The sequence below is a fragment of the Stegastes partitus genome, unplaced genomic scaffold (genome assembly GCF_000690725.1).
Source record: "Stegastes partitus isolate 25-593 unplaced genomic scaffold, Stegastes_partitus-1.0.2 Scaffold589, whole genome shotgun sequence".
Classification (NCBI taxonomy): domain Eukaryota; kingdom Metazoa; phylum Chordata; class Actinopteri; family Pomacentridae; genus Stegastes; species Stegastes partitus.
In genome coordinates this window covers 343,632-370,427 of record NW_007578320.1, presented here as the reverse complement: position 1 = coordinate 370,427, position 26,796 = coordinate 343,632, and the positions used below count along the sequence as shown (strand labels likewise).

General features: G+C 39.7%; 2 protein-coding genes across 3 annotated transcripts; one reads left to right on the top strand and one right to left on the bottom strand.

Annotated features, from left to right (window-relative positions):
• Nucleotides 1–245: 245 nt before the first annotated feature.
• Nucleotides 246–15,537, bottom strand: gnpat (glyceronephosphate O-acyltransferase). 2 transcript variants are annotated; one of them, XM_008289037.1, is made up of 17 exons: nt 15,377–15,537; nt 13,068–13,259; nt 12,297–12,473; nt 12,092–12,221; nt 11,640–11,767; nt 11,425–11,500; nt 9,457–9,608; nt 8,976–9,106; nt 7,947–8,197; nt 7,547–7,645; nt 6,865–7,041; nt 6,010–6,089; nt 5,753–5,893; nt 5,058–5,157; nt 4,870–4,963; nt 3,229–3,293; nt 246–3,121 (listed from the first exon to the last, which is right to left on the bottom strand). In XM_008289037.1, exons 1-17 carry the CDS (start codon nt 15,398–15,400, stop codon nt 3,078–3,080), a joined length of 2,061 nt encoding a protein of 686 aa, XP_008287259.1. In that variant the 5' UTR covers nt 15,401–15,537; the 3' UTR covers nt 246–3,077. The 2 variants fall into 2 exon arrangements, with proteins under 2 accessions (XP_008287259.1, XP_008287260.1); XM_008289038.1 differs by having other exon boundaries at nt 6,865–7,038.
• A 57-nt stretch (nt 15,538–15,594) lies between these two features.
• fsaf1 (40S small subunit processome assembly factor 1) lies at nt 15,595–21,966 on the top strand. The gene is made up of 9 exons (XM_008289036.1): nt 15,595–15,777; nt 16,243–16,404; nt 16,556–16,647; nt 17,935–17,994; nt 18,172–18,267; nt 18,353–18,439; nt 18,530–18,564; nt 18,909–19,041; nt 19,988–21,966. Exons 1-8 carry the CDS (start codon nt 15,699–15,701, stop codon nt 19,039–19,041), a joined length of 744 nt encoding a protein of 247 aa, XP_008287258.1. The 5' UTR covers nt 15,595–15,698; the 3' UTR covers nt 19,988–21,966.
• The last annotated feature ends 4,830 nt before the right edge of the window (nt 21,967–26,796 follow it).

The window sequence follows — 26,796 nt, the reverse complement described above, 5'->3', positions numbered from 1 at the left end:
GTCAAGTTTAAGGTTTTTAAGCTCAGATTTTCTCTGTCGGTTTGTGTAATACATCAGCGTGATGAAATATGATCACTTCATGTTTTAATCAGGTGCGATCAAAGAGTTTCTCTCAACTGCCTGAGCCACAGGAGAGCCGACTATCAAACTAAATCTGGATGTTAAACAATGATGAAGTGAATATTAATCAGTCCCCGCCCCACAACCCAGTTCATCTGCAAAAGGGACACAGTTTAGGGTGAGGATTATATTTCAAAACGCTTTATTGACATGCTTTTGTAATTCACCAGCTAGTACATTCAGTACCACAAGGAATCACACGAAAGCATAGGTAAATAAACACACACACACACATGAACCAATTGTTGGAACATTTGTATAAAAGTCATTAATGATTGTGGGAAACACACATTTTTTTTTTAAAAAACAACACAAATATAGCACACTGTAGACTTTGGATGAAGTGTTGACTTGCAGATTGTTGTTCTACAAACATTTCTTTGTTGCAGAGCTGCTTTGCTAGTGGTTGAGTTAACCTCAATAGCAGAACGTTTACAAGTTCAGCATCTGGTAAATGAGAATAACGGAAATCAGAGGACTAGTTAGGCTAGTTTTAAAATGGAAGGTAAATTACAGTGGTGTCGTGGTTAGCACTGTCACCTGCAGAGCATCTTTCACTCCTTAGTTGTACCAATTTCAAGGACATTAAACCTGCATTTTTTTTCTAACAGCCAGCAGGGGGCAACTGTTCAGGTTACAAACAGAAGTCTGACTGTATAGAAAATTGGATCAGAAAACCAACCTACTTCTCACTTGATATGTTACTTCAGTAAACCTTTTCCTTCTGTGTTTATGGTCAAAATTGCCATTTTCAAGACTTTTTCAATATAACATGACCTTCATTTTGTAAATTATAGTAACATTTAGAGTAAAGTTGACGATGAAGCAGGGGATTATCTAAGGGCGGGGCTGCCCTTGTGATTGACCGATCGCTACTGTATCAGCATGTGTTGAGTCCTCGAGTTCTATAAGTGGGATTGAGTTGCACCTGGTTTCATAACACCAAGGTGCTGATGGCCAAATAAGCTCAAGGCTTCAAAATGGGTTAGATTCACCAGGGAGTGTGGTTACAGTGGCTACTTCCATCTTTTATATACAGTCCATGTTAAGACAATAATAAGAAGGAGCATCAAACATAAAGTAGCTACTTTACTTAATTTGATTCAGTGATATTTGACATGAACATTTGGGATCAGTCAAAAAAAACAATCAAAAAAACCCCCACAGATGCTGTCCCAGCAAATCAGTTTAATATTACAGTTGAAGGACAATCAGTGTATGAAATTACTGCAACACACTCCTTCTGAGTTGAAAACTAACTTTCCTGCACAAGGTTTAAAGTTAGCAAGTTTAAGAAATGGGCATTAATAATTCTGTTTGTTATGTTCGAATAAAAATGAATCCTAGAACCAAAATTGAGTGCCTGTCTGTAGCAAAAATGACGGTATCTCATCAAAGCTCACCAAACGCTTGGTCTGAGGTGACTTAGCCAGAGAACCTGTGCTTGTTTGGCCTCGTTTTGCCTCAAGGTTTAACTCAACCAGTAATTTTTTATTTTTTTTTATTCTTTGCCTGCAAAGCAGCGTGAATGTTTCAGTACAGCCTCAATCTACTGCTGACACTGGGTTGGGATTTCAGGGTAACAGGAGTGCAGAGAGGCTTTATCAAATAAATAACTTTATTATAAGGGTTTTTTAGCTAAACTAGTTTGAATTTGGAAACTTTGATTAGCAAAAAAAACCAAAAAAACAAAACACTTTTCATCACTATATTAGCAAAGTGTATAATCCTGAGTCTTAAAATTATCTGTTGGCATGGTTCCTTTGACAAACACACTCCTCTGCTTCAGTGACAGTTTATCAGCATTCATTATATGTCTGAATTTTCATTTTGCCATTTTCCCTTATTTTGCCCTTTCTTTGTAACAAAATTCTATCAAGTGTGAACCATTTTCATCCATATAAATAAAGGCAGAATATTAAATCTTTGCAGTATTTTTGGACTTTAAAAACGCAGTAACTTACAGTCTATAGCAACTTCAGTAACTATTCTAAACTTGAGAACATGATAAATTATCCCAAAAATGTGTTCCTTTGGCATCGCTGGTAGTGCTTCAGTGTAATTCCAATTTTGTATGGAGTTTGGCAACTTAATGACACTGACAACAGACTCGTAGCAATATCTCCACTGTGTAAACAAATGCACTGCCTGTCCGTGTACCTCAGAGTGTTGGCAAAACGCCTGAGGGTGGTTTAAATCCAACAGTGGCACCTGGTTTAAGCTATTCTTGGGTCTGTGGCAAGTTCAAGTCAAACATAGAAACTCTTTACCTTATACAGTGCACAATCAATTTTCACCGAAAGTTAAAATATGAAACCACCCAAATTTGTGAAAGCAAAATGAGAAAAACAGCAGAGAGTTAAGATACAGGTCCACACCTCTTTGCATAAATAAATTCATTAAAGTGCTCAAAAAAAGACAAGACAGACTAACGACAAACGGAGACAAAAAATGAAGCTCAGATAAAAGGGAAGACTGAGAAGGACACAAACAAAAGCCACGCTGAGTGTTAGAGGATACATATCAAATGCATTAATGGAAAATGGCCCCTGCTCTGAGCGGAGTTGGCACATTCAGAGGCTTTCACAAGGCAGCTCATAGCAAAAGGTCAGTAATTCAGAATGAGCCAAAGGAGCTTAGCAATATACCTTCAAAGGCTTCACTCATTATCTGCTTTAATGTAGGTTTATAAAAAGGTTTTTAAGAGAAGAGTCTGAGAAAGACAAAAACGCCTTTTGAAAAGAGTGGTGAGGAGAAGAGACAGCCAAATTAAAGAAAACCTCAATAAAAGGGGTTGAGTTGTCTCCAGATGGCAACTCTTTTGTTCCATCTCTCATAGAAAAGCCGCTCGGTTGGCCCGTCTTTGTGGCGAGCCGGGCAGTACCGCGAAGAGAGGAGCGACGTCGGCACACGGCGCTGACCACGCTCGGCCCCCTTCGGCTAATGAGGTCGGTGAATTAGAGGCGAGCGACGACAGCTTTCTGAGTGGGCAGTTTTCCTCCTGGACAAACAGACAAATGTGAGGTGTTTCTTAAAAGCCTGGCAAGAACTGAAACAATATGTTTCCCTGCTGGGTGTTTAGGCAGCAGCTGACAGCTTGTTTCTTACCTAGAGTGTCTTCCAATGAGTTCACCATCACCTTGTTGACCTTTAAAGTCCCCTGCTCCTCTCCTCTGAAGTAAGAACAGTGAAGATATTAGTTGGTTATTTTCAGCACAAAAAAAACGCACGTCTCAGCTCAGGGCAGAAAAACAGCTTATATAGGGACTATTTCTTTATTAAAATGTAGCTCCAATAACAATTTTTACAGGGCTTTCTCTGGATTATCTCCAATTTCTTGGAACAGATGCTGCAAATGAATTCTTTAAATCTCATTTTTTATTCCTGAGTGCCAGAGTGTTTTGGGGTGAAGGCACAAATCAAAGGAATGAATATCTCAAAACTGAAGAAACCCAAACTATCAACTTGGCTAGATACCATGAGAGGTCAATAAGGTTATATTATTATTTTTAGATTATTTTGATGGCCCATGTCTTTGGGGCTTAACTTTGTCTTATTTGCATAACAGCAGATGTTTCTTGTTTCAACACCGTTCACAATCAACACTCTTGATCTTCATTTCTTGAGGTCTTCCTCTTTTCTGTATTTTTTGTCCTTTTTTACAGATTATTAACATTCCCAAACACCATCGTTTAGTTAGAGACACATATTAAAAAACTGCCAAAATGACACCATTTATCAGCCAGAAACTGTCAAACAGAAAGATATGCTGGATTTTCCACTTTCTGACAGTCCTCGAAATTCTCATCTGTGATAAGCCGTTCCACTGGGGAATTAACCGAATCTAAACTTAAAATCATGAATTTTTTATCAAAATCACTTTATTCTGCATTTAAGAATTTGCCAAAAGAAACAGTTTGCACCACATTCTGTAAAAAAGTTGAGTACTCCTCGGCTCACCTGTGAAACCATCACAGTGACTCAGCTGTGACAAACTGTGATGTGGCAGAAACTCTGTGACTGCAGGCTTGTTTACACAGAAATGTAGGCAGTAAACTATTTATGGTACGTCCAGCTGACATTTTTTCTCCAGTATTGTTCTAAAATAAAGAATCAAGCACATTCAACTCTTGTTATTTTTTCTGTTTTTGTAGTTTTGCAATATAGCTTTGTTCTGCTGCATAGAAGGTCTCTACTTCTAGTCATAGTTGTGCTGTTTCCATAGAAGAGGTGTAGGACTTTATACTGCGGTAAAAAATGAGCCTATACAGTGAGTGACAATGTGACAAAAAACACCCAGAAACCTTTTGCCAAAATAATTCAAACTTACATGACACAAATGTACTACAAGACCTTTCAGGACAAATTAATCTTTGAAGGCTTACTGACATCACAAAAAGGAAAATAATCATCAAAAATCTGCATGTCATTTTGGAAAAAGAGGAAACAACTGCAGCTTCCCAACGTGCAATCGTGACATCATAAATAACCCAACTATGACTACATGGAGAGGCTCAATATTCATGCTAATACCTATCTATATCAACACACCTGCTTCACAGTAGTACGAATGTAGTTCAGAGAAGTAGTGGGTTTTTTTGGTTTTCTGTACACCCATCAGAGTGCTGTGTCGTCTTGTATTTTTACCTTGAGCTTCTTTTCATTTCAGTTTTGCCTGTTTTTTTTTTTTTTTTTTGCCTCAGCCAATCAGACCAAGCAGAGGTACATGGATGACAAAAACCAACATACCCTTTGAGTTTCCGCACAGCTCCAAGTCTCAGCAAAGCTGCCAGAGTGTTCTTCTGGAGGTCTGACGACAACACCTCAGCGTACCTCAGTCTACCTGGATAACACACATTTACGGTACAACCCACATTCAGTACGTTCAGTAGAAGCAGAAACAACTCGGCAAATGAGGATCTTGTAGAGACAGAAACCTGTTAGAAGGTGTTTGATGATGAACTTCCGGACAGCAGGAACGAACTGCTTTTCTGTCAGACCCTCTGTCGCCTCTTCACACAGGAACCGACACACCACCTAGAACCACACGTACAAACACACGACCATGAAGATGAGCTTAGAGCTCCCTCTAGAGGACATCTGCGTAACCTTTCTTCAGCATTTCTGATGCAGATCAATTTAATGAAACAGTGTTGTTGTACCTAATTTGTGTACATATTGCGCGTATACCTACAATTATATTTAAGTCTAAGTAAGAACACAAAAGCATTAAAAACTTTGAAAAATAAACTGGTGAAGCAGGTCATTAATTACCTTTTTCTGTGATTAATGACATGCTGTAAATGCAGAATGAATGTAAGTGTTGATTTTTGATGGAAAAGGAATGAAACTAAACAAAAAATAAGGAACTTTAGAGGGTTTTATGTGGCTAAATCTATCCAGTCCTGATAAAATGGTAACATTACAAGCTAAGTTGTAATTTTACAAGTTGAGCTAAATAAAAGTTAAGGAGCTTTGATAATAAATAAGTCCTGTTTTTTTGTTGTTTTTTTTTTCAAACTGAATTTACCATCATGCACCAGGCCTAAATACAGGAGTAGACATATTGACCCGGTTGCATACAAAACAGCTGACTGAATGTTTCAGACTCCACTGTGTTTCTCTCACTCACCTGGTATCCTTGTAAAAAGGGATCTAGCACGCTGGTGAGGAAGGCCAGAGTTCTGTGTCCTCTCTCTGTTACAACAAACTCCTGCTGGTTGATCTGCAGAGCTCCGGTCTTCACCAGCAGGTAACAGGCCTCCTCGAAGTCCTACACAACACACAGCAAGAAATAAAAATGAAATACAAGTCAGAATGGCCATGCTATAATATATAATATAGGCTGCATTATTTCAAGTGCAGCTGCTTACAAATGTTGCTCCTCACCTGCACAGTAGCTCCAGGGCAGAGGATGAACTCATTGGAAAACATGTTTCTCAGAAAGCTGAAGCTGTTGTAGACCTCCTCTGGAAAATACACACATGATAGCAAGTAGGACAGCGTGTATTTAAATATTTAGTACCTGTACATCTCTGTAATAGCAGCCTCTTAGTGTTAATATTTTTGAAAAACAGCCTGAGTAAAGCTCACTAGCTAGCTGAGAAGAAGCTTTAGTATCTTTATTTGATGTGGTTTGACTGGCTGAACACACCCTTTTTAAAAGCTACACTAGAAATCAACCTTATTTTCCCCATTTTGAGTTACATACTTTAAAATGTGCCTCACTACGAGATGAGGGAGTCTCTGTACCCGTCTCTTTTTATGCTTTTCATGTTCATCGCATCCACTTCGTTCCTGGAGGATGCATTGCCGCTGACCTCAGTAAGTGTAGTGTCAAGCATGAAGTCGGTGACTCATCAACATGATGACATCATCAGTTGCGACAACAGCACATCACAGAGCCTGACTCCCCCCCTGAGAACAAGCTGCAGCTATAAAACCTCACCCACAGCCATCTAAAGTGTGGGAATATGTTAGACACAGACCACCAACGTAGTGCTCCACTGGCGCTGCAAAAAACACTTGAAGAAGAAAAGCATCCCAGAATACTCTAAGTAGACTGCAGCAAGACACAGCACCATCCTGTGGCCCTGCAAGCCTATTCCAGTTATGTTTGAAAAGGCCCTGCACTGGTTTGTTCAAAGGCATGAAACTGAAACAGCAAAATCTGTCACCCATACTGCTAACCGCACTCTATGTTGACTAAAGAGGCAGAGAGCAGCAGAGGACAGGCAGTCTCACGTTTGTTGTTGGAGGAGGCAGAGTGTATGGCTGAGGCGAGCAGCGCCGGTCGGATGAAGACGTGCAGAGCCTGATTTCTGTAAGAGGCGCAGGAAAGTATGATGACAGCCTGGTTCAAGAGCTCCTCCTCTGGGCTAGCAGCACTGCGAGGATCCCTTCCCCCAGCCGGTCCTCCTGCTTCAAGACAACATTTACTTGCATTAGCTTACCAATTTAAAATTACTGTGGATCGTTTTGGTCTATTTTGCAGATATGGTTTACTTTTTATTCCTGAGCATAGAGAAGCTGTAACAAATCAATAAAGAAAAAAATCAATATGGCCTTCTTTGAGATGACTGCATTACTGTACATGTCTCAGGAGTTGTTTTTCAGGCTGCTGAAATGGAGCTAAAGAACTATACAAATGTTAATTGTGGTGTTTATACTGAAAAAGAAGACTAAATTAACATCAACTGCAAAGTTCAGTCACTCGCAGTTGCTTCTTTATGTCATGGCTGCTCACTCGCCTTTCATTTTAAGCATACTGAATTTAAATTGTCAGTCAATAATAAAGGTAATTTACACTGTTTGTACCAAACTGTGTGTTGCTCTTGTGACAGCTGGATGCCTGTGCTGACTTTACATGTCATTAAAAAAAAGATCAAGGACATACAGCAGTTGAAGAAAGGCAACAAACACAAACCTTGTTCCAGTGCCAGTCGGACTCTTCCCTCAGAGATCCTCACTAGACCTCGATGAAGAGACAGACTGGAGGAAACAACCTCAGAAGGAGATGTGTGGTCTAAAGGAGAGAAACAAGCATAATGGATGAGCAAGAGAAGAAGGAAAAAGGTTGAATCTTCCATTACAAAAGAAATTGAAAACAGAACACAAGGTCCCAGAGCTCTATATTAAAACTAATTACTGTGCATCATCTACTTCAAATAAAGCTTCAGTAGTTTATATGTATGTTTGTTTAAGCTCAACCCTTGCTATTAGGTTTTTTTGAGCTCAGGAAACAAATATCAGTTGTCAGCCTCACACATTTATTACTGCCCCGTACACCACGGTTGATTTTAAAAGAGGATTGGCTCAAACTGTACCAGGCCAGTGGAGGAAGGCTCCATACTGCCGGGAGACGTCCCTGAGCCACACTGCTTGTTCAGTCAGCTCGTCCACTGCCATCCCCTGCTTCTGCCCCGCCGCCTGGCTCTGGTGGTGGTTCTGGAGCAACAGAGTGGCCAGAAGAACCCAGGGTTTCAGGACCATGTTCTCCTCCTGGGCCCGCACCAGCCTGTAGGCCGAGTCGTTCACGAAGCTGTGGATGTCCTCACCGGGCTTCCTGGGGATGTGTCTGGAAATGAAAAGTGCAAAGCCAGTCAGTGTTACTGAGGTGACATCTGTAACAATTGTATGGCGAAAAGAAAATGACCACTGATTCACTCGGCATAACAAACTCACAGCAAAAAAGCAATCAATCAAGTAGAAGACTTATTAAAAGGTGTTTTGAAAATATGAACACCAAACTCATGCACACATGCAACTAAAACAGGATGAAAATTAAAACAGGTTCACATTCCATCACTGTGTTGACAAGACACATGTGAGATCAGCACAAAAGTCAATATTTTTGTGTTCTTTAAGCAAAAAATGTAATTTAACCCCTTTACCTCCAGGCTTTTTAAAATGTCCATCTTAGAGACAATCTCAAACTTATAAAGCTCCACAAGTGTACGGTTAAAACAAGCTTCATAGATAGAACCCAGCATGTTGAAATACAATCATCATCCTTATCATTAGGCCAGAATGGGATCTAAAAAATGAAATGCTGACATTTTTACTTTTACCTAATCAAAACTGTAAATTGGAGAGTAAAAAAAAACCCAAAAACTTCATAACAATGAATCAGAGACAGTGATGTTTTAAATCTGATCTCAGAACTGTGAACGCTACAATATTTGATGCAACAGAAATGAAGCACAACAATGCTGCAACTATTTTAGTCATTGTACTAAACTCCTCATTGATGTGACCCTCTGGAAATACACCTTCTAAAAAAAGTCAGTAGGTCACATTTTATTAACAGTACAGGTACCTCTCAGGTGGAAAGCGTTAATATTGGTTTGTCCTACCTCGGTGTCAGGTTGAACTGGCTGCGGTTCACTCTGTTCTGAGCTAGACTTCTGACAGACACAGGTTGACCAAAGTACACATGGATACTGCCGTAGTCTTCACTGAGGACCTTTCTGGCTTTAAACAGACCCTACCAAGGAGACAAGAAGCACATGTAATGATTAAAAATAGTTCTTAGTATTTAAAGACAGTGAGAAACACCAGTGTTACTGTACAATCTCTGTGATAGACAATCAAAGACAACAATGTGATTATTGGCTCAACTAATTCAATTATCTTAGATCTTTAATTCTCTATATAGAAACTGTTGTTTGGAAAATACAGTCAATCAAAAATTTAAAAAAAAAACACTCTTTGCATGAGTCATAATTTAGTTTACATTTCCAAACTTTTGCTTTTGATTTCAAGACTTGTTCAGCTTTAGTACGACTACAAATGTCGGATCTTCTATTCACACTACATAAAGAAGTCCGAACTTACCGAAGTGGACTCTTTGGGCTTTGGTACGCCCAGCATTTCTCTGGCATAGAGCGCCTCCTCCAGGATCCTCTCATAGCTGATACTGACGGGGACGACGCTAACATCAAACACTTCGCCTTTAAGGTATGGATCCATCACTATGTTCAGCAGACCTACAGGAGGACACAAAGAGGACGACTGTCAGAAATACATCCATTATATATTATAATAACCATTAAAACAGACCGTTAAAGATTCCCACTGTGATGTCACCCATTAGAAGAGAGAAGTATACTTAAAAAACAGTCCCACTAATTACTAAACTCCTACTCTTGTCAATACTGCTAATCGATCTGGCATGGTAATGGGACTCTTGCTGGCTGTTTTTGCTATTTTTTTAAGAGACAAATCAGGAACAGAATTATTATTTTCTCCCTTTGTTAAATTTATTCTCTTTCATTTTTTATGGTTAAGGGCAGAAAACAAAATGAATGCAGGACTATTCATTTGACAGTATTTTTACTGTGTGCGTGGTATTAATAGTTTCACATAACAAAAACAGTACTTCTTCTACCACAGCCAACACCAACATACAGTTAGAAAAACAGTGAAAATAATGCAACACAGAGTTTGCCTGCAGCCTCCAAATCACTAAATCCCCCTCCGAGCGCTGAAACTGAAACAGTGAATTTCTGAATGACAGTTCTGATGATGTGTTCTCCAATACAGATTGAATTTATAAAAAGCACCCGCAGCTAAATGAGCTACTTAATGGTCACTTTCAGTGATTAATCTATGTTGGTGTCATTTAGTTAACTATGTATGAGAGCTCTTGGCTGCTGCATATTAAACACACCTGGAGCAACACGAGATAAACTACGAGCAGAGTAGTCAAACTGTGTATGTCTCTGCTTGTATGTGATGAACTTACACGGGATGTTTCCACACATGATGTCTGTTCTCACTCTTATATGCAAAAGACTTGCTGACGATGCTTGCTGCCGCAAGTGTAACCACACTTTTGAATGCTTGCTTCTTTTCGTCATTATCATTTAGAGCAGGGTTTGTGTGAGTGTGGGCATCAGAGATAGATTATAGATAGATATGTTAAATCTTTATTGATCCCACAGCGGGGAAATGTTCGGTGTTACAGCAGCAGATAGAAAAACATAGATGATTCAGAGATGGAGTTGGTGAGATAAGATGTGCAAGTAATGTATGCATGTATGTAGTTAGCATGTAGCAATGTATACAGCAATAACAAACAGGAAATCTATTTTCTTAATTTGTCTAGTTCTAGAAGCAGACATCATCTAAATCTACTGACCCTTCAGTTTTTATTAGTTTATCACTGGGGTGCTTTCAATACCAGGTTATGGTATAGAGTTATGAACTACTGTTTTGAAGCCAATGCTGGGCTGTTCCACTTGGTCTTTTGAAAGTGGACATAACAAGAAGACAACAGATACATTCTACAGTAGATGATAACAAGTAGATCTGATTAAGAACTAGAGGACACTACGTATGGCGACACGTTGGCAACTTGACAGTCACAAGGTTAGCACTACTTAAAACATACCCAACACTACGTGAACACCATACTTCATTTAAAAAGCCTTAAAACTAGTGATTGACACCATGAACTCATTAGGAAAAAGTTTCCTGACTGAATAGATCAACTGGGAATTTTTTTTTTTTTTCATAAACTTCTATACCATTAGACTTTGTTTTGCAACCAGTCTGTTGGCTGTTCACAGTCAGTATGCCACGGAAATGCTTTGATATTCCAACATACACAGATGATGGGTGGTGCCTGCTGTCCAGACACTCTGTGTACTGCCTCACTCACTCTTTTTTGACCATATGTTTTAATGCTGCACTCAGAGAAACTACATAAAGCACAGTATCTGACTGCCAAGCTGTGAGAGACAAGTTTGTTTTAAACAGAAAGGAGGGAGGCGTTTATAAGTGCTCAGTCTTGTGCCTTACCTAACTTTGGAGTCAAAGACTTGCATGTTCGGCTTCTGGTTCCCTCTAGGAAAAATTCGACCGGTGCGAATCCATTCTAGAGTGAAAAAAAATGCAAAGGAAGTCTTTGCATAATCTGTATAAAATACCGAAAAAGTATCACGCTAAGAAGGACAAAAAAGTATATATCACTGGTGACTAAGAGAACACTCCCTGATAACAAACAGTATCTTCACCTTGAGAATGGTCTTGACGTACTCAGAGAACACAGCCCAGTACAGTTTGTCTCCACCAAATGACCTCCTGATAAAGAAAGCTCCAGACATTCGCAGCATCTCCCCAACAAACTTCATTGACATGAAGTCTGCAAGGAAACGGTGACAGGACATTTATGAGCAAATATCGGTGGTGCATTACACTGGAGAGAATGTCTACTTTCCATTACCCACATCTGCTAAGTACAACTTTCAAACATACAACCAATGAATATCTCTCTAAGACAACAGAACAACATTGCACATGTCTACCTAATGAATTAGTATCTCAGTAAACACACACTTATGACTTCCACAGTGAATGCATAGTCCAGATATTGGAGCACAAGGTTGGGAGGAAGCCCCACAAATGCCTGTGGATACAACAAAATACTGACTGACAAGATTAACACACTCTTGCTCCTTTAGCTCACCCATGCCAGCAGCAATGACAGGTAGAGCCAGATCGTAGGTGTACAGGATGTATGACATCAGCAGGAAGTCCATGTAGCTGCGGTGACTCGGCAAGAGAACGACCGGGTGCTCATGAATGGCCTGCTGGAGCTAAACACAAAACAAACACAAGTTAGGCGTGACGTCGTGTGCACGTGGGACTGTCCTGCTGGTTTGTGTACTCACTCTCTGGATGCCCTCTTCATTGACACAGATGCTCCTGAACAAGGTTTTAAAGACTTTGCTGAGAGTGAAGGCGAAGAAGCGAACCGTGCTGATCTGCAGGCGGTGAGCCATCTCCTCCAAGATGGCTGCTGCCTCCGCCTGGACTTCATCTGCAGCCATGCCCGTCTCTATAGAAACCTAGATGATTCAAAATAAAATATCCAGCAGAAAGGAGCTTAATAAAAATTAGTTACAACATTTTTTTAATCTGGTACATGCTATGTTCTCTACAACTTATAACCCTCTTCTTCACAATTTGTCCGACAGTCTCTGAACTCAGAAGCTACAACTTTGTCATCTGTGTATATGTAATAGTGCCTGACGTGCACTTTTCAGAAAATAAGGTAATATTTTCAAATATAGTAGGAAAGCATTTCCTGATATTTTGTAATAAAATGCAATGTATGTAGTAATATTAATAGTAATACTGTGAACTAGTTTGGAAGCAAATTGGAAACTTATCATTTCAAGTTCATAGTGAGGAGTTTAAACTGTAGCTTGCAGAAAGTCGCTTTCACAAAATCTTATATACGGTAAGAGAGCTGATGCAGAAATTCACGGAGTCTCGACAATAAGAAAAATGCACTAAGGAATAGAAACTGCATGAAAATCGTTCTTATCTTAACTAACCTGCCAGCTTCTGAGTGTAATCTTGCGAGTACTTACAAACTGAACAGATATGTCTAAAAAAAAAAAAACCTCCCCTGAATATACAGGAAAAAACGAATTTACCTGATTGATGACATAATGCAGCTGATCAGACTGCAGCACCATGCTCTTCAGCTCGCTGGCTTTGCTGGGAGTCAATCCTTTGTAAAGAACAGGAGTGTAACATCTGAGGGCGTATCTCAGGTCGCTGGAGTTCCTCCTTTCCTCTAAAATGTCCTCAAAGTCATCTCTCTTCTTCAGCATCGGATCTCTGTGCTATTAAAAGGGAAACGACACACTATTAGAAACAATCCTATATTTAATTTTGTTGCCAAAATCCACAAGACAAAGCCGTGACTCAAGCCATTGCAGGACAGGATATGTCCAAACTTTTACTACAAGGTAAAAGAATGCGAAGCCCGGCTGCGTTTCCCAAATAACTTCATGTTCATAAAGATCTGTGACCAATGAGATTATGTGACATTTATGATTTAACGACAGCAAAGGCCCACAGTTTACAGCACAAGGGACTACATCCGTGTGCAGTATGACTCATATAACAAATGATTGTAGATTGCATCACACCTGACTAACTGTGTTACTTCTAAGTTGAATAGTAGATACAATTAAAAAAAGAAAAGTTTAGATTTACTAAAATAAAAAACAACACAGCCTCAACAGTAGGAACTGGATGCAACAATAGTCAGTACACTTTTCATTACTGAGATTAAAATCTTTTAGCTTTTTTCTAGCAGTGTGCTTTGGAGCATTATTATACTGAATTATTCCTCCTGTGCCAAACTTCTGTAGACAGAAAAGTCAGTGTTTTGGCAGGTGCACCAAGAGTGGTGCCATTTATAAATATTACCTCCCCAACACGTTTTGCTCTCATATAGCCCCATATCATCACATTCCCATCTCTGTGCACCGTCAAGACCAAAGGGGGAGATTCTTCCAGGTTCAAGCCAAACATGCTGAACTTGTGAACTGAAAAAAATCCTCTTGGCCTCATCTGACAATAAAAAAACACATTCTCCCAACATTTTTTTCTTTAATCCTGCAGATTTGTATTGAACAGTGAGCATGGATGTTTTTCTTGGATATCGTACATAGAGTTTCATATTTTTCACAGTTTTTTAGTGTCTGACTTGTCACACAAACAAAATTTCCATGTGATTACCCCTGTCCTAAATCTGAAGCACTCTCCCGTCTGGTTCTCAGGGCTAGATTGTGCAAGTAGTGCACTGCTTGTCACATTAGAAGGACGGCCACTGCGGCTCTGATTAGGGGCACTATGGCTCATTCTATACATGTGGATTATTGCTGCAACTGTGTTTTCACTGTTTTTTAGTTTTTAGTTGGTCAGTGATTTTCTTGTATTCTTTATTATGAAGATCCTTTGACAGATCTGTTCCATGTGGAGCCACGATGCAGACATGATAGGTACAGCCCATAGACCCAAAACTGAGAAAGTTCTGGTGTTCACTGGTCACTTAGAACTAACTGTAGATCAAAGGTATAGTCAGTTTTGTTTCACTAATCACAAGTTTTCTACTTCGTGTGTCAGTTATCACTTTTGTTGCACTGACCTTCTGTTGTAGGACCTGTACTTTCCATTCAGTTTTTCTGAAGTATGTGATTCAGATATGGTTTGCTGCAACTTTTGAGAGGTAATACAGTTTTGAAACTTTGACATTTAAGTGATATTTCACAGGGGTGCAATCAGTTCTGTTGTCTACAGTGAGGTAACACATGCAATGCTGACCTCTATGTAATGTAGTGCAGTAGTGTAAAGCAGCATAAAATGTAAAATAGAAGTTTATCAAACTTGTGCTGAAGTGCAAAAAGCAAAACTTTAAAATGTGGTGACATTAAGCACATAACTCTGATTAAAAGGTGCTATATAAACTAAACTGCATTGCATTAAGGAGACTTTTATTTTCCACTACAAAAAGGCAGAAAAGAAGGAGACAATGGTATAAGGAAGATCAGTATTGAGAAACCCTGTTGTAGCCTCAGGGTTACACCTCCTCAAAGCAGGAAATCAGTATGTTTGTTTTTTAATTTAAATTACATTGTTTTAAACACAAAAACAGTAATATGACAAAAATTGCACAGCAGTGTTAAACACGACGACCAAAACTGGAGGAGGGAGACACCAACAACACATTATTCATTAGCTTCGGCTAAGCTAACATCAAACTACCTGCACCTATCTTTAAACGCATTATTTGTATCAACTGCCAGACTAAGCAATATGTTCCGAAGCTGCCACGCACGTATATTCAGCTTTAACCTGTTTGAATGAAATGTCAAGCGTGAAACAGTGAGCATTGAGCCACAGCAGCAGCAGCTAAGCTAGCTTAGCCCGTTACCAAGAAGAGCATACATACCGTGTAAACTGCCTCGGATGCCATAACTCTGTCACACTGTGCACACACTCACACGCTGCATTCAAGGAAGGTAGACGTGCACAAATATTACGGTTGGCAACTTGTTATAAGACTTGTAGTCGATGGCAGCACCTGGAGAAGTTCACATGGGCGTGTTAAGTGGCATTTCCGTGGCACTTTCTGTATCTGCCCTACGGTGGCCGGGAAGGACCAGCCCGGTCACACGGTGCACACATGTGCAGTCTGTTGTCATTCATACTGTCAAGTTAGCGTTAAAAAAATTACCCTTTCGTTGTTAATTTGATTATTCCAGTAGCTTAAAATGGACTCCAATACAAACGGGAATAAGGACGAAGACTGTTTGTTTCTGGAGCATGTTTTGGATCAGCTTTACGACTTTGGTAAGTGTAGTAAGCTAGTTGGCTAATGCTAGCTTTACTAGCAACTTTAAAAGGCTGCTGTTGTGCCTGAAACTGCCTTTACCTTCTTTTTCATTTAGTTTCACGTGAGGCTGCCATCACGAAACAACAGGAATAACGTCTTCGATGTGTTACATATGCCACTTTAGCTTTGCCAAAATAGTTAAACAAATGTTAGCTCTCAGTGCTAACATTAACCTAGTTATCTGTTCTCCAGCAGCAACTTAAAGTTAAGCATTTAATTTGTCAGTGATTGTTTTTAACAACTAATGTCGTAAAAGTGATCATTGGGGAATGCAACGTACCACAAAACGTTCTTAAACGTCGTAAGTAGTTAAAGCTGCAGTTATAAATGTAATGGAAAGTTCACATTGAAGTAAAATTCAGTATACAACAACAAGAACTGGAATCACATTTAAATGCTCACATTGTTGATTCATTATCCAGGATCAGGACCAAAAAAGAAGTCTCAGAAGAAGAAGAAGAAACGAAAAAGATGTGAGGAAGAGGAGGAAGAAGAGCTCCCTACAGTGAACGATATCTGCAGCGATACTGGCGACTACAGAGAAGAGCAAGTTGGGACTGAATACCAGCAAACTAAGCAAACAGGTAGTCAGATTTGGGACACTCATTTTGTTTGTAGGAATTATACAAGGACTCCTGAGATCATTTCAGATGGCATAGTTGTGTTTAAGCCTCAAATCATCCACCCATCATTTTCTCTCTTTGGTTATTGGTGTGTTTATCGTGTTTTATTCAGGCTCAACCAAGAACCAAGTGGAGGTTGTCACATTTCAGGACCCCACAAAGAAACTCAAAACTAAGCAGACGCCAGCCCCCAGCAAAGTGCCTGTAAGTGTTTTCTGCTTCATCTTACTCTCTAAACTTGATCTATAAAAGCACAACCGAGGCTGACGATATGGAGAATAAATTAATATAGATTTAGGCAACAATATATCTTGTTCTGTGGTGCATCTGTGCCCCACAAGAGGAAAAAAATCTTTTTGGAAAATGTGCATCAATAATAGAAAAATCAAATCTGTCTGCACTACCTGACCATGTCTGCTTATTAACACAAGGTTAAGATAAGTGATTTGTTCTGCACCTTTTTGCTGAACCCACCATTATGTTGTAATTTAACATTTTTCTTTGGTTTGCTTGTTCAGTGCTAAAACACAAGGTCTCCCTACTTAATGGTGTCATGCTTTTCTTCAGTCCTTGAATGTGTCGTCTTCATTAATATGAAACATGTCCTGCTGCTGCTCACATCTGTGCTGCTGAGGCTGTGGAGTCACACACTTGAATTTTGCAGAGTTTATCCATTACATTGGAAAGGGCTCCTCTAATGGCTGGTACGAGCAGCAGGAAGGATTTGCAGCAAACAAAACTCATGTCAGTGTTCAACTGGGCACCTGGCTGTAGGTTTAGAACAGACGTAGAATATTGTGAACTTATCCTTCACATGTTTGAGCCACAGGTTATAATGAACAATCTAAAATCGTAATACTGAAGTTTCCCTGTCAGTGAAGACAAATGAATCATGACAGATCAGGTCACTGGTGATAGTTTTAATTTAGAAAGTCACTCCTGTTATTATAGAGCAGAACTATAGCAGTGAGTGAATCTGTTTTCCACTGAAAAGTCCTGAAATGTAAATTGCATCGACTCATCTGTACTGAAGCTACATTTCATGCCGTTTGTGATCAGTCAGATTCTGTGATGAATTAGCAAAATGTGTGTACAGCATTGTGGGTTTCGTTGTCGCCCAAGATATCGATTTTACAAATTGCTAAACCTTCTTGGCCAAATACAAACAGGATATAATGAAGGAAGTGGATTGTCTTTAGCAAGAAGTGTAGCAATATCCCCTTTGCTCTGTGGAGCAGCAGATTTAATAGGAAACGTGGCCCTTAACTCAGTCCCAATTGGAACTGTCACAGTTAATTTTACAACAAGCAATTTATTTGTGCAAATGCAGCACCTTTTTCATCGTGGAAACATCGTGGAGCCTGCTCCGTGCTACTGTGTGACCTCTAGCCAACCTTCTGCGTTGTGTTCCTCTTGTCACCAATGATTCACGTCACGTTCCTTCTCCCCTTGTATTTATTGCCTTTGGGTCTCTGCTGTCGTCACTTCAAGGCCCTTCAGATAACAGAGAAGAAGCAAAGCGACCAACCAGAAGAACTCAATTTGGAAAAGGTGACGATTTTATCAGTTTATTTTATTACTACCTCTCTGTGTGGATATTTGTGATTTTGTGTGTGACCTTCCATTTTTTTCATCCTCAATAAAAAAAAAAACAGTTTCCGCGCATTTATTCCACTTTACCACTGTGATGTCTTTGGCCTTAATTCTATTTGTGCTTGTCAACATCAGGCTCGTCTGGAGGTCCATCGGTTTGGAATCACAGGCTATAAGAAGGAGCAGCAGCGAGTTTTTGAGCAGGACAGAGCAGTCATGCTTGGAGCCAGAGTAAGAAAACTAATTTCCTTAGTGTCCCACTGCGAGCCTTTGTGTTAGTCCACTAACCAACTGTCAACTATTGTCTCCTAATTAGGCTCCTAAGAAGGACTATGTCAACTACAAGGTGCTTCAACAGCAAATCAAAGACAAGAAGCAGAAAGCAAAGGAAGAGGTTCAGCCGGTAAGAGCTGCGCCTTCGTCAGTGTTCCTGTTTCTTATTTTACTAGATGCATTTTGTTGTTCTAATGTGACCTGCATCATTTGTCTGTAGGAACTGAAGAAAAAGAAGAAGTCGAATAATCAAAGGTGAGTGATTCAGCCCATGTAGGATGTCCTCTAAGATTTGATCAGTTGGAAAAAAGAATCTGCAAGGCTCACAGCACAGTCGTGTAAACAGTGTTAAAACCAGCATTTCACTTAAAAAACATAGACTAAAACCAAATGTTCATCTTTATACATCTCTATGAATTGGTATGTTATCAAAACGTAGCACAGAATTTCTTTCATGTAAGTCATCCTAAGCACAGAATCCATCCTTCATTCACAAAAATGCAGTGAAGTATGTGCAAAAATATGACAGACACACACGGTGACGAACTGTTGGACGGACCGCTGAATCGTATTTTTTTACAACTTGTGCATCTCCACAGAGACAAGAAGAAGAAGGTGCCCTCTGGTTCTGGTTCGGCCCTCTCGGGTCAGGTGGGCCGCTTCAAGAACGGCATGCTGATCCTCAGCTCCAAGGAGATCCAGAAAATCAAAAGCAGCAAGGGAGGAAAATAGGTGTGTTTATGGGTGTTCAAAAAAAAGACGAAAAGATTTTTTCCAAATGTTTATTTAATCCTGGTTTTAGCCTCGTGCTATAAACAGGCTGTTGTCAAATTCAGCTGAGCTGCTGTCCACAGTTTTATTTACACATGGCCTATGTGAGCACAGAGAGCAGGAGAGAAGCAAACTGATGTAAACACCAGTCGGTTTAGGTTGCACTGAAGTCCAGCTGGGTGACATGAAGACAAGCTAACCCACCTTGTCCTTGCTTATGGTTCCAAATTACTCTTAACATTTCTAACATCTCTAAATGTGTCTCAGCTTTACAATTTCCACAGAGCAGGCATACAATCAAAGCTAATGGTAACATTAGCCACATTAGCTGCACAACGTGTTAACCCTAAGGATAGGGACGTTGCCTTTAATAATAACAACAGTATACCACTGGATCTTCAGTTCCTCAGATGCTTGGGATGTTTAAAGTCTCTTAAGTTCACTCTTGCAGCCAACAGCAAAAAAAAAGGTGTACTTTGCTTGTGTTTAAGTCAGTTTAGAGTTGGCAGAGACAGCTCTAGAAAGTAAATAAAGCTGGTGGACTGATGCAGCTGCTCATTCTGAGTGTCTCACCTCAGACGCAGTGTGCTGTGACGGGGCAGGGTTATACAAAGTTTTAGGTAGACGACTATTGGTTGTTACTAGTTTGTAAAGCAGGGGAGCTTAAGGAAGGGCAGAAGTAAGCATCTTCATATTCTCGCAGCTTTTTTTTGTAAATCTGTAAATTTATAAACCATGCATAACAGAATAGATACCGATTGTCACCACATGGGACCTTTAACATTGAGTGATAGCTGTGGTTAAATGTCTAGTATTAAGGTTAAACAACACAGAATGTGCTTATTGAAATGTCTTAACACGTGTCATGTTTGAAATGTGTGATCTTGTGCTGTGTTTGTGTTTGTAGGTGAATGACTGAATCCTACAGGATGGAAAATATCAGCAGACCAGAGGAACAGTGTGTGTTCAGTGACTCAGCTTACTGCAGCATGGTTCACAGCCAAACTCACTAAGGAGAGGAAATGGACAAAGTACTGATTTCCTGACGATATGTCAGTGGTCCGCAGTGAAGGATGGGACAGTGTTACTGGTGACTGCTGAGTCAGAAATCCAATTTACTGATCACCCAGATGGACCCTGAATGTGAAGGAGGGCCGGTAGTGCACAAAACTGAAGACTCTGTCAGATCATGTTCCATCACAGTTAATTTATTTTGTTTTTATAAATGACCAAAAAAGGAGACATTTGCGTTTGTTGTGTTTTACACTCTGAAGTTTTCAAAATTATGCAGGTACAATGCATTTCTCATATACAAACCATGTAGTCGTACAAAACTTTTACATTGGCAAGAAGGGACAAGATCATAGCAAGACAGATGGAGGAATTAGAAATAAAAAAAGTACACACAACTAAAGTTTTCATGAAACACACATATGAACACTCTGAGTGGACCATGAGAAAGTAGAAAGCAGAATGATCTTCACATTTTTTTTTTCCCGTATAAACCCTAATTTACACAACTTCTCACCGACCTCCTGAAGCTGCAGTCTAGATGTAAACATTGTGAAGTCTTCACAGAAAATAGTTCTTTCCGTTTTCGTTAAAGGGCAAAACAACGAACATCGACAGATTTTTGCGAGACAATGATGAAATGATCTGGCAGTGTGCGGCTGGGTGAGGTCACAAATTCTCACGCCGTTTTCTCGAAGCAGCTTTTCGTGTTATTTACATATTTCAAAAAAAAGAAGAGCATGAGGAAATATGAAGCTTATCTGCAGCACATCGCACATATTTCAAGCTGTAAGCACATCGTTGTATTTTGAGGTGTTTTTGTAGACGGCAAACCTTTTTTTTTTCTTCTTTTTTTTTTAAACCTGCAACCCATGACCACAGACTGTATATATTATCGGTAGCCATTCAACTTGTATACTGAACAAATCGCAGAGGGCGATATACAAAAGAAATATGTAATTAAATATATCTACATAGTTTATAGAGTAAATAAATTCATTTTTTCCTTTGCTGTTTGTTTTTTTTAAAGTTAAATATCGAATGACAGCAGTGACATGCTTTTTCCCAGCACCATATCTTGAAGTTAAATTAGTAAAATATGTCACATTCATGGGTGGGTAAGTGTGGGGTTAAGGGTCATGCCATACAAGCACTCTTACAGAACCACATATAGACAGGAGTGACTGCAACGTGACTCATTTTCAATGTGATATTCGCATCTGTCGCAAAATATTATTTTAAAATTGTTTTTAGGGGGAAAGAAAAGATGTAACCCAGTTTTACCTGATACACTGTCCGACTTCCCAAACCTCTGCAAACACTGTGAATCTCGGTGTCTTGCTAAAAGCTTTTATCCCCTCCGGTCACGATTTCCTCAGTGGCATTTTGACATCAACACAGCCCGCAGCCATGTAACCCCAAATCATTCCGACTTTCAGAAGGGAAAAAAATATATATATATATCGGTTTCCCTGGTTACGTGATAGATGTTTGAGTCTGCTCATTGGCCTGAAATCTATTCCTGGTTATAGCGAAGTGAACCTCGGGGCAGGGTTCTCCTCTGGTTTGGGAGGTGGGAGGACGGTCAGAACAGAGCAGCCAGAAAGCCGCTTTGATGCAAATGTAGCCCTTAGGTGGAAGCTGGCACATCAGGGGCACATCAGGAAAACAAATCCCCCTGTTGGCAGATAGCTAGATGTTTGGGTCTGGGGAAAGTGGTTCAAATTCTGACTTTTACAAAAATGTCGGTGTCATACAGGAGAGATGTTAAATGTAAATGCTAGTGGAAAGCATCACTTGAATCAAGTTTTAGTTGGTAGATCTTATATAGATTAATACCAATTGAAATGTAAATAAAATCATTTTTAACTTTGATTTTATGGTCTTGATTTATTGTTGGCTTCATTAACTGTGATTGTGGCTGCTCAAGGAGGCTGAAGCAAACCTGTCAACCTCTGAGCCATGCCTCGGGCCAAAAGAAACCTGTACCACGAAGCAGGATGTACGGTTCGCAAGGAAACTTTTATCTCTCGATTTTCAGGACTATGATGGTGGTTTACTTCTTACTGGGGCGCATCGCCATGGTAACTTATTCTGCAGACATGCTGTTCAAGGTAACGGATCAATGCGTATAAACACCACTGAGCAAACAGTTTTCTTATAGCATTCCGTGGCGCTCAGTGCACAGATAGTGAGAGGGTCTCTGTGGAGGGTGAGAGTTTTCAAAGACATCTCATTGTTCCGCACGTCTTTGTGTAGTGATATAATGCTAAACAGACTGAATAAAGCACTAAAACCTTGTACTTGTTGATATGCCAGCAAGCCAAACTCTGGGTTTGAATTATGCTTTTGTATTTGTTCTTTACTCGCTCCCAAAGCGCTTAAACACTGTCATGGTTGCAGCTGAAAGAAGAGACTGAAATATGTTAAGAATGAGATTCAAAGTAAGATTACTGAATTCATTAGTCACACTTCACCAAGTGTTGTTTTTGTTACTTGATTGTTTACTCTTCATGATTTGTGAGTAGCATGAATTTTAAATCAACTGATACACTCAGATCTACTGATGTCTGAATGATATTGACACATCTATTTAACTTATGCTTTCATAGAGTCTACAGTTTTTTGTCAGCTCTCCTTCCTGCCTTATTTGCAGCACCTGTGTTGCTTTTAGTCTGCATTGTATTTTCAAACCCCTTAAATTGGTTTAGGATTATAGTTGGTTCCTCTGATGGTAAACCTGTTAATGTTTGGTCATCTGGTGCCAACATTAACTTTTAATGTGAACATGCTCAGAGCTAGATTCAGAAACCCTGGGCTGACTTGACAATAATATACAACCAGCTTCATGTGACCACTTAACCAGACTTTGATTGTTAGGTTTAGTAAAGCCAGATAATGAGAAGATATTCTGGTTATGTTGAACTTGCTTCGTAGTACAGGCTCCATGTGAAATTCACTGTTGTTTTGGCTCCACTTTTGGCCTCCACCACAAAATATCCATCTCATTGGCAACTTAAAAGTCCACAATGATCACCAGCTTGTTGGAAAACATGTGCCTGGTAAAGGTGAATCAGGGGCCAAAGCTGAAAGACACTAAAATGCTGAGAAGAACTAGAGTCTGGTAATGAATCTCCCCTTGACACCTTTCATATTACGAATAACATTTGCTCTGTTGTTATAATAAGGATACTGGTTATGGCTGCTTTAAGATGATCCTTCCCATGTAATCTGAACAATGCATCAGGTGCAAAACACAGGTTTAAGCTGGTTAGGCTTGTTGCACGCTTGTCTGCCATTCTTGCTATGTAAGTGTAAAGAATTCAACATTCTCAGTAATGGCTTTGATATATGAACACATGTATTATCCCATCTCCTCCTAAAAAATCCTTAATCAGTTTTCTGAAGTTGCATTTGTTCTTCTGTTAAAAAGAAGAAACCAGGAATGGTAAGTAAAATAGAACTAAATTTAAAGATATTTCTTTACAACTCTAGAGCTCTACTAATAACTAAAGTACTTTAAAATAGGTGTTGTATTGAAAATAGACCTGATTACTTCCAGTAAGAAATACCTTGACTGTAGTACTGTACTTCTGTTCATTCATATGATATATGTAAAAGAATAAGGGTGTGGTAAGCAAGATAGAAGTGCTGTACTAATATGTCAACATATAAAAAAAAGCCTTTAAATGCAAATGACTGCTATTTTACGTCCCTGATTAAATGTTTGAATATAATGAGATGACTTCAAAAATCAGTGGTTTAAGGTATGAAAACATTGTTCTAATGTAACACCAGCAGGATTCTGTTGAGAAATGCCTTAATCCTGTCCTTGCCTCCGTTGAACAGCAGGGGGCGAGCTGTCATAGCAGTTGGCTTTAACATCACTCATCGCAAAGACAATAAAACAGTACACTATTTACAGTACAGCTTCAGATAGTTTGTAAACTTGTTCGACGCTTAATCCATGCTTAATATCACACGTCATATTCATAACTCACATTTCAGTATTTACAGTTTGTGGATTTCCATTCACACATAGACCAAATATGGCAGGTCAGCCTACACTTCTGTCTCACACTGGGAATAGAAATGTTTCAGACGGGATAAAATCCAACCGTATATGAAGGTTCACTTCACCATTCTCTGCTGCATTAGGCAATTTATATTTTATATATGTATGGTAAAATGTCTGAAGTCACAGTGGTCTGGTTGGAGCTACTGTCCTCTACAGGCTGCCGTACCCGATCCCTGATGAGAAAAGCAGCAGCAAACGTAGCTTTACCTGATGTGACTTTTGAAGATCACTTTCAGTCTGACACGTTACAGACGCCTGAAAGCATCTGCGATTTCTACAGAGAGACTGAGAGATGAGCACAGAATAAAATTACCGTGAGACAACCACACTTCTCTCATCTGCTTCTGATGGACTACGGTAGCTACTGGCCTCGCTAAAACAAAACAGTATAAGGTTTGGCTCTATTCCCATTTCATTTCAGCGTTTTTCTGACAATCATCCCTCAGAAATGAAAACAATTGTTTGAGTCTACAGAGTCTGGGAGAGGCTGCAGGAAACACTGCTTCGGGGCAAATAAAAATCAGCATGCTTCACTTCAACGGGACAATTTGTTTTGTAGTTTTGGCAACTGCATTAACATATGCCCCCAAGATTTATTTAAACACTGCAGCAATATTTCATCCTTTTAAACTTTACTCCCTCGTGCAGCATTATTAAATAGTTTTAAATTCTATTGTGTTCCAAAAGTTTACAAGAAAGCCAAATGTGTCAGGCTAGACTTGAGAGACATGCTGCAGAGACACATTCCTGTTTGTTGAAAACATTCAGCCTGAGGGTTGAATACTTAAAGCTACTTGAAGGAAACTACATGAAGAAACTGCCTGCCTTTATGTTGAGATGTTGAATTTGGCTGCTTTTAATGGAAATTAGTGTAAATGATTGGAATTGAAGATCATCACTATGCAGACGGGAAGGGCTTAACAGACCAAAATGAATCTCCTGAACACCCAAACTTTGCTGCATCTGTCTGTCTACTAGATACAACATTACTGCCTGGGAAGCTTTAAAGCCTGTCAGTTTCACTTTATTCAGTTTTAACCACACGTTTGCAAAATACTTCACCATGCATAGGATTTTTTCTGCTTCAGGCTTTATATTTAGCGATCAGACGTGGAATGTAAAGAGTGGTATTGATCAGCAAGACAGCTAATAAAGGTGTTTCCCAAAATGAAAACTATTCTTTTATCCACGAAATGTTGCTACTCTCATCTGGTTTCTAGGAGTCCTCCACTTTTTATTCCACCCAAACATCATACAGTGGAAATAAACTGCAAATGCTCCAACAAAGTCTATTAAATTCATTCTATTTTAAAGATCTGAGCTGATAAAAATTTTTTAAAAATCACGGTTTTGACATTATCCATGGTGTTTTTTTGTACACTGAAGAGCGGTTCAACAGAAGTTTGAACAGCTGATGAAGGATCCTTCAGTAAACTGGCAGGTAATTGATGCCTCACAGAACATTGAGGGTGTGCACAACAGCATTATGGACCACGGCCTTAATGCCATCAACACAGCTCAGGACCAACTGCTTGGAGAGTTTTGGAAGTGAATCTGAATGCATCACATTGAAACTAGAGTTACTGAAAAACTCTTCTGCAAACCAGACACTTTGTTTGTGCCTCGATTTTACTTTGGGAATAGACTTGGCTATGCGTCAAAGGTCATATCACACTTTCTTAACATTGAAGAGAGATGTGCAACTTTCCATATGTGGAAAATATGTAGGCAACATTTTCACACTTCTGGGGTTTCATACTTGATAAACATAAGAAACCGATCCTGTCAACCTGCAGGGTGGAACTTTCTGCATCATTATTCTTCTTACTATTACAACTTGCCATTATGCTCAAGTTGCAGCAACAGGGACTTCATAGATCTGAACGCTCTACTGGAAGCACCGGTGTAGTGTTACATCTGAGCCATTTTAAGGCAGAAACAGAACTGCTGTCATGAAAACTGTCATGGCCTCCACTTCAGCCTAGTAGGGGCTGGTTTGTGAGTGGTTAACTGTGGGAGTAAAGCCTGCTGGAGACCAGGTCAGCGATCACTGCTTATTCTCATCTGCTGTAAAAGCCTGCAGATCAACACTACCCCAGTCAGTCTTGTCCCGGCCATTGGTTCATCTTCTTCTGTGGTTGCTACCATAACTTCTGTTTGCTTTGCCTGCAGTTTGCCTGATCTGCCTCCTGCTACTCTCAAAACCTTCTCTGGACTCACTCCCAAGTCAAGTCCTTGTTTTCCTGCCTGCTCCAGCCTCAAGCCCATCTGCACCAATCACCCAGTTTGTCTCTCATTTTCATTGTTTTAATGAATTCACCTTGGGCGCACTCTGCCTGGCCTGTGTCTGAGACTCTGCACTTGCTCTGACAGAAACTTCTAAATATGTAATTTTGATACACAGAGATGAATTTTTAAGGGATTTAGAGGGACTTTAAAAAGCCACTGCCATGCAACTTGACTAAAGACATCTGCCAGGAAGGCACGAAAATGAACTTAACCGGACAGGTACTCCCAGGCTCTGTGGATCTTTTATGCGCTGAAAATTGAAATGAAACAAAGCTCAGCCTTTCTTGGTTTGACCTTCAGAAGTGAACCTTTTTGACAACCGCATCGAGCAATCTTTG

Excerpts from the sequence above, each read along its gene's own strand:
- gnpat (XM_008289037.1), bottom strand. The coding sequence starts at position 15,400 with ATGGCATCCGAGGCAGTTTACACG. Across the intron at positions 11,768-12,091 it reads TGTCATTGCTGCTGGCATGG|ACTTCATGTCAATGAAGTTT; the intron begins GTGAGCTAAAGG and ends GTTTCCTTGCAG. Across the intron at positions 11,501-11,639 it reads ACGTCAAGACCATTCTCAAG|AATGGATTCGCACCGGTCGA; the intron begins GTGAAGATACTG and ends TTTTCACTCTAG.
- fsaf1 (XM_008289036.1), top strand. The coding sequence starts at position 15,699 with ATGGACTCCAATACAAACGGGAATAAGGACGAAGACTGTTTGTTTCTG. Across the intron at positions 16,648-17,934 it reads CAGCCCCCAGCAAAGTGCCT|GCCCTTCAGATAACAGAGAA; the intron begins GTAAGTGTTTTC and ends CGTCACTTCAAG. Across the intron at positions 18,565-18,908 it reads AAGAAGTCGAATAATCAAAG|AGACAAGAAGAAGAAGGTGC; the intron begins GTGAGTGATTCA and ends GCATCTCCACAG.